At 46.2% G+C, this 6603-nt stretch overlaps 1 protein-coding gene and 1 long non-coding RNA gene across 2 annotated transcripts in view; one reads left to right on the top strand and one right to left on the bottom strand.

The window, feature by feature from the left end:
* Nucleotides 1–715, bottom strand: part of LAS1L (LAS1 like ribosome biogenesis factor) — a 60682-nt gene extending 59967 nt beyond the window's left edge. Inside the window, exon 1 of the mRNA XM_067548302.1 lies at nt 386–715. Coding sequence (XP_067404403.1) covers nt 386–579 — 194 coding nt within the window. The 5' untranslated portion in view covers nt 580–715. The remainder of the gene's footprint in view (nt 1–385) is intronic.
* A 144-nt stretch (nt 716–859) lies between these two features.
* Nucleotides 860–6603, top strand: LOC137153936 (uncharacterized). Its single transcript, XR_010919960.1, has 3 exons — nt 860–942; nt 3275–3395; nt 5809–6603. It is a non-coding gene; the product is annotated as an uncharacterized lncRNA (long non-coding RNA).

A 6603-nucleotide genomic window follows, 5' to 3' on the forward strand; every position in this document is an offset into this window, starting at 1 on the left:
GACACCCAGCAGCGAGTGCTAACGTGCACCAGCGGAGCTGGCACATGTGGGAACCGGACTGAGGATTCTGTGGCTGAGGATTAAAGTGCAGGGACAGCACGGGAAAGGTGCCGGGACTGGAGGGGGCCTGCAGCTCAGAACCAAGCTGCCCTATCGGAGCTGAAGGGGGCAGAGCAGGGGGCACGGACCAGGCAGAGCTGAGGGGCAGAGCTGCAGAAGACGCAAGGGCAGGGGTGAGGCAGGAGTGGGTAGCGCGGGAGGAAAAGCGAGACTGGGGCAGAAACTGCAGCGCGCCCGCAGCCAGGGCTGGCAAAGCTGGACGGCCGGGGGGGGAGGGGAAGGGGACTGCAGCCCGGCCCTACCTGGCCCCCCGGGGCCCTCTCACCTGCTCCGCCAGGCCGACACCCTGTCCAGCGCGTCCCGCTGCAGCCGGCAGTCCCCGCAGTACAAGCCCACCATCACCTGGTCCCACTCGGCCTTGCTCCTCCAGGCCACCACGCTCCGCCGCGGCGGGCGCTTCCCGCGGGCCAGCCCTGCCGCCCGCCTGCCCGGCTCGGCGCGAGCCCCACTCCCCGACATGCCGCCCTGCGCACCCGTGTCCCCGGCCCCGCCACCCCGCCGGCCCCTGCTCCCTCCCTGCCTGGGGCTCCGGCCCAATCAGAGCCGTGAACGTCCGCCTTCTTCCGTTGGCTCCCCAGCGAGCACGTGTGAGGGGGCGTGGCCAGGACTCAAGAAGAGAGGGAGGGAGGCAGCGGCGGCAGATGGCTGCGCGTGCGCAGTTTGTAGTTGCATAATTGCCGCCACGTGCCTTGTGTCTCCTGTGACTCGCAGCGCTTGGCGGGCACCGCAGCCAGCCAGACAGCCAGCCAGCCGCGCAAGCAACTCGATCCTAGGCCGTGACCCTCACCGGCTCCCGTCCTGACTCCAGCGGCCGCCGGTGAGGTAACAATGACTCTGACTTCACGTTTCTTCCGCCAGGCCAGGCCAGGCCGGGCGGGGCGGACACGCCGCGCGCAGCATCCACTTGTGCTGCTGCTGGGGCAGTGAGCGCGGCAGGGGCGTAGGCGCTCCCCCGCTCCACGCGCTCTCCGGAGCCTTCGCCCGACCGCGTGTTGTCCGCACCTCCGCTCCCCGGAGTTGTTTCCAGCCGCCCCAACCGGCCTCTTTCCCTCCCAGTCGATCCTGTTCCTGCTACATCCCGGCAGAGAGGCCATTTGGGGGGAGGACCCGCCAGATGCATCCTATTCGCTCTGCTCAGGGGCCAATTTCTCCATTCCAGCCTGTGCATTCTCCACTGCTCCCCCAGCACAGGGGCACTGTTTACAAGCCGGCAGCCACACACAACACCGGCAGGATTCTTTCCAAAACAAAGTATCCTTTATTGATGTAACTAAATTGTAAATTAGATTACAGTGTCATCTAAACTAAATATTAATGATCTAAAACGTAAATGAGACACAACTGCCTGATTGCAAGTGAAAAGAGCATCTAAACTAAAAGGACAATTTGAATAATTCCAAGCACTGCCTTCCGCCACAGCTGGCCAGTGTATGACCCACTGTGGACAGCAGTTCTTATACTTTACATTTTACATAAGGAAATTACAATAGACACACGTGTTTCAAGCATACACATTAATACTACAATAACTATTATACTTAACTAAAAACTAGCAGGCTTTCTTTATCTGCTGGTTATTAATGTCTGTTGCTGATGCTGTTGCAGCAGTTGTCAGCTTCAGTCAATTGCTGATTTGGAATTCTTTCTTTCTCTCCAGCAGCTCTTCTTGCTCCTTTCCAGCAGCTCTTGCTGTCTCCTGACTGACTTCTGCCTGCTGATCATCTGCCTTTCATGCTGGCCTGTCAAAACTTCTTATACTGTCTAAATATTTTAATGTCTACTGAGCATGCTCACTACTAGCTACCTCCTCCTTAGCTACCACAAGCAGCCCCAAATCAGCCCAAGCTTGAGCGGTTTGACCTCTTCTCATCCTTATACTGCACATGCTTATTGTCCAGCATTTTCTCATTCTACATGTTTACTTGCATTGTTTTGCCTCAGAACCATGATTATCTCATCTGATTTACTGCCCATTCTGCAGCCTACTTCATGGTCCTACCTCATTTTACACTTAAGCTCTGGTCACGTGACTTACAATGTTCAGTGGTAAGTGACACGCAGCTTTCAGTGGTGAAATGACCTGCTTATTCCAGAGGGAAGCTAGAGACACAAAATGGAAGTTAAGAATACAAGATGGAATTTGGAATCTCTTTGGTATCAATGCTACCCATGTGGACAGACTGTCTATGTCCCAAAGTGACTCCAGGTCAGAGATCAAGCACAATGTGAACACAATACTATCACAAGCAAGCTTCCCCATCACATAGAGGACATTCAATAAGGAAAAGCCTCATCCTGGTATCCCTCTAGCAGCTTTGCCATCACATCTGCTGAATGGTGCTTCCAGAGTGACACCAGCACATCACTTCAGTCTGGAATAGGTCCTCCTTTTCCTATGGCAGCAGAGAAACATTCATTCCACATTAGACTGTTCAAAGTGAGAGGTGTGGCTATCCCCACCAGAGAGGCCACTTCTATTGTGCCCTGCCCCCTAAATAAAGAAAAGGAACAACACCAATGCCTCTCTGAGATCCTGGTGGCCTTTCTTTGCAGATGTGATAGGAGTAGGGAGGGAGACCTGGAACCTAACATGTCATTTCAAAATGGAATCACCCAGTTTGCAGGTGATGAGTCATGACAGCGTGATTGTACCTTTGCAATATTGGGAATCGGATTCTTAGCTGGTATAAATCAATGTGTGTCCTTAAAGTCAATAGAACTCTGTCAGTTTATAACAGCTGAGGAACTTGCAATAAGAATGAGTCTGGATCTTCACTCAGAAGCCCCAGAGCCTTTTTGCTACTTGAAAACTTTTCCGTGCTGCCTCTACACTTAATACCAAAACACATTAACAATGGTCCTGTTGCTCATTTTTTAGCCCTGGCTCATTTTGGAGTGTGAGAAGGCACTCACTGCCCTACAAGAGTGGCACTTCTCATTTCTCAAGCAACTGAAAGCATGTGGGCTCACAACATACCAAGGAAACACACGACCTAGTATGTCTCATCACAATAGCATCCATTAAAGGAAAAGTTTAGAGCGCTATTTCCATAAATTAAGACTATTTAATTATTGAGCTTGGTGTGGTCTTTTTCAAATGTCTGTATATATTTAATGTGGTTTGCTCTTATTGTACTCTTTGTCATATCTTCAGAAGTCAGGTTAAGGAACTTGTTGGCCAGGCTATGGTTGATATGGCAAGCAGAGGTCATCGCTTTCTGTAGCACTTGATACGGAATCTGTGTTTTGGGGATATCTGCAGAAAGATTAGGCAAGTATGGATCTTAAGGGAATTGACATTTCAAATAATACAAGCTAAATAAACCCTCAAAGAACTATTATAAGTGGGATTCACCCAAACTCAGTCATCTGGATTGGTTACAGAGACAGTAGGGAAGGGCTGGAATGAGTTACCCTACTATGCAGACTACGGAAATCCATGAAGTTTAAGTGGCTGTAGATTTTTTACTACACTGAACCATGCAGCAACTTGCATCTGCTTGGCTGTAGGTTTATTGCTGCCCTAGGCAATCCAATCAATATTCAACTTTACCAACCCACAATCACTGATGCATGCACATCTTTATGGAATGTTTTGCTGCCCTTAATATTAGTCTGCCCAATGTGGCCAGTTATACTGCCTGTATGGAACCCCATCCTGGCCTCAGCCTTCTGATGCATCTACCCAAAAAAAGCCAGAAAACTATCACTCCTTTTGGAAGGGTAACAGAAGTTTTCTATGTGAGGGCAGCCTTGAAGATAATCACAGATAGCTTCCAGTGCTCCTCTCTGCTTAGTCTTTGTCATTAGAGATAATTGTTGGCAGCATCTAGCACCAGGGAGAAGTCATCCCCAAGATACTGGAGTTTCCAGTAACAAACTTTTGACTCTAATAAAGAAAAAAGAGAGTAACTTCTGCTGTAGCTCATGGTGGTGTTACCCCCAAATTTGACACAAGACACCCCTACAATGGCCTAATTATATTACTAGACCAATCATTAGTCTTGCCTGTATTGGTTGGTAACAGGAGGTGGCCTGCCCTTGGGGAATTACAAGATTTTTACCAGGGGTTTCTCTTTAATCATTGGAAAACTCCCCAGAACTGACTGAGTTTACCCTTGGTAGGACACGGATACAGGCAGCAATTCCTTTGAAAACAAAGTATTCTTTATTTATTTGTCAATTTTTAACACAAATGGATTCTAAAATCAACATGCAACACAATAACACATAGCATAAGTCCTATAACATAACATATAACACAATGCAGTGCAACATAAATCATATAGACAATGTACTGTAGCATAAATCATAACGATACAATGTGATACTCATTGCATAACATCACACAATATAAAACAAATCCCTTTAGTACACAATAATAGAATAACTAATATTGCAACACTATACAATATAGGTAGCAATCTTGAATAGCAGCATTCCACATGTGGTGATATAGGTAGTTGGTCTATATTCAAACAGGCTCAGTCATCCAGCTTTGTTATGTCACTCATACTAATTCATTCTTTACATTAAAATAATCATGCTTACTTCTTAAGATCTCTTCTATTCCTCCAACTCATCTTAGGGTTCTTCTGCTCTGTCTCTTCAGTGATTTCAGCTCTTTGCAAAATATCAGTTTCTTCTGATGATTTCAGCCCTTTTACCTCTATCTTGTTCTCTTCCTCTTTTGCCTCTTGCTCTCTGCTTGCTTTGCTCCACCCCTTTTACCTGCTCTATCATACTCACATACACTGACTAAAGCCTGGCATCTCTCTGTCATATATATATAGATTTTGAACTTTTCTGATTGGCTGCTCTTTCAATCCTAGTTATTAGCATACCTGTTCTGCCAATCAGCTTTAAGCTGTTCTAATTGGTTACTTTTAGAGACCAATCACAGCTTCTTCACTCATGCCAGTTCTGTTTGAGAACTTGCACTTTTACTTGACTGATCCCTCCCTTCAGGTATTTAAAGTGACCTTTATTTCACCCAAGTCTATCTGTTCACTGTTAGTCAGATCATTCTAAGGCCACCATTTTGATTTTCTTAGGTAAAATATTTGCAACAGCTATCTTGGATTTTTAGCCACAGTCACTCAAAACTATCTTTATTTACTTTAAAAACCATTTTTAAATTAACATAATCACACATTTGTTCACCTTATCACTGTGGTTCACAGTCGCCACTTTAATTATGCTAATTAGAACATGTTAAAATCACAGTCTTTCTTCCTGCTTCATCTCTGTGACAGAGAGCTGTTCTTGGTGCTGAATTCCTTACATGGAACAGAGCAGCTTAAAAACCTCTTGTATCAGTGGGGCAGGCAGTATGTATGTGGGACACAAAACAACAGAAATAATGGCTACTGCTTCCCACCCCAGAGTGCCAGACACCCAGTAGAGTATGGCCAGACATTGCCAGCTCTTCCCATCTCAGGGATGGATCTCTTCCACCCTGTCCCAGAGTATCAGGCATTCAATTGATTACAGATTTTGAGGTGCCCATCATTGTCCTTTGAGAATGCACTCATTTTTAAAACATGTAGAATGACTTGTGTGAGTTTTTCTCATGTGTCCCTTGCTAACTGTGTAGTTCGTATCAATTTATAATCTCTGGGTTGTCCTTCAGCTTCACCTGCTCTGACAGCATGGTTCTCAGCTGTTTTCATCTTCTTTTTCAGGGAGAAGCACTTCCACCTTAGAAAGGAAACTGTTCTCTCACCATCAGCATTTGCCTTAGAGTTTCCGGATTTCCTACAGACACAGAGTCTTTTCATGCATAATGAGATCTTCCATGAGAATTTGCTTCTCTTGGGTTTCTCTAGGAAGGCCTGCTCTTGATGGCTGAGGTCAGAGCTTGTCTTGTTTGCTGCAGCTTGGACGAGCACTTCATGAACCCGAATCTCTCTGTGCTCCCTAGCAGGGAGTCATTGAAAAAAGGAACTCACCTGTAATAAAAATAAGGAGCAAATGTATTTTTTTGGCATTCTTTAAAATAAGGGAATTAGTTTGCACAGGACTGACATGATCCAAAATAGTGGTGTTTTGAAACTTTCTGCTTTGCAAACCATCTTCTCCTTTAATACCCAGGGCTGGTTCATACAATCCAGCCAAAGCTGAAGACATCTGGGACAATGGGTCAAAAAGGAACTATTTTGGGGAAGTTGTAGGGCCTGTGTTATGCAGTAAATGATCATAGTTGTCCTCCCTGGGCTTAAACCATTTGAATCCATTAATTTATGAAACTAGAGTTGGCTTTAACTGCTAGTCTGAAGATTGCTGCTCCTGTAGAATAGAAGATGCTTTGTCTGAGGTTTCCTTGGGGAGAAGCACCAGGATCTCTGTTCCCCCTTTGTCATAGCCTTGGACGGAATACATCACAGGTACTCTTGCTGTATAATAAGAAACCTCCATAGACCATATCTGTAATTCCTTCAGTCCTAAACATGCACGATCTCTGGATACATTTCCTATTCTGAT

Source organism: Emydura macquarii, unplaced genomic scaffold (assembly GCF_026122565.2).
Source record: "Emydura macquarii macquarii isolate MOO-44397 ecotype Brisbane River unplaced genomic scaffold, CSIRO-AGI_Emac_v2 contig_1253, whole genome shotgun sequence".
Taxonomy (NCBI): Eukaryota; Metazoa; Chordata; order Testudines; family Chelidae; genus Emydura; species Emydura macquarii.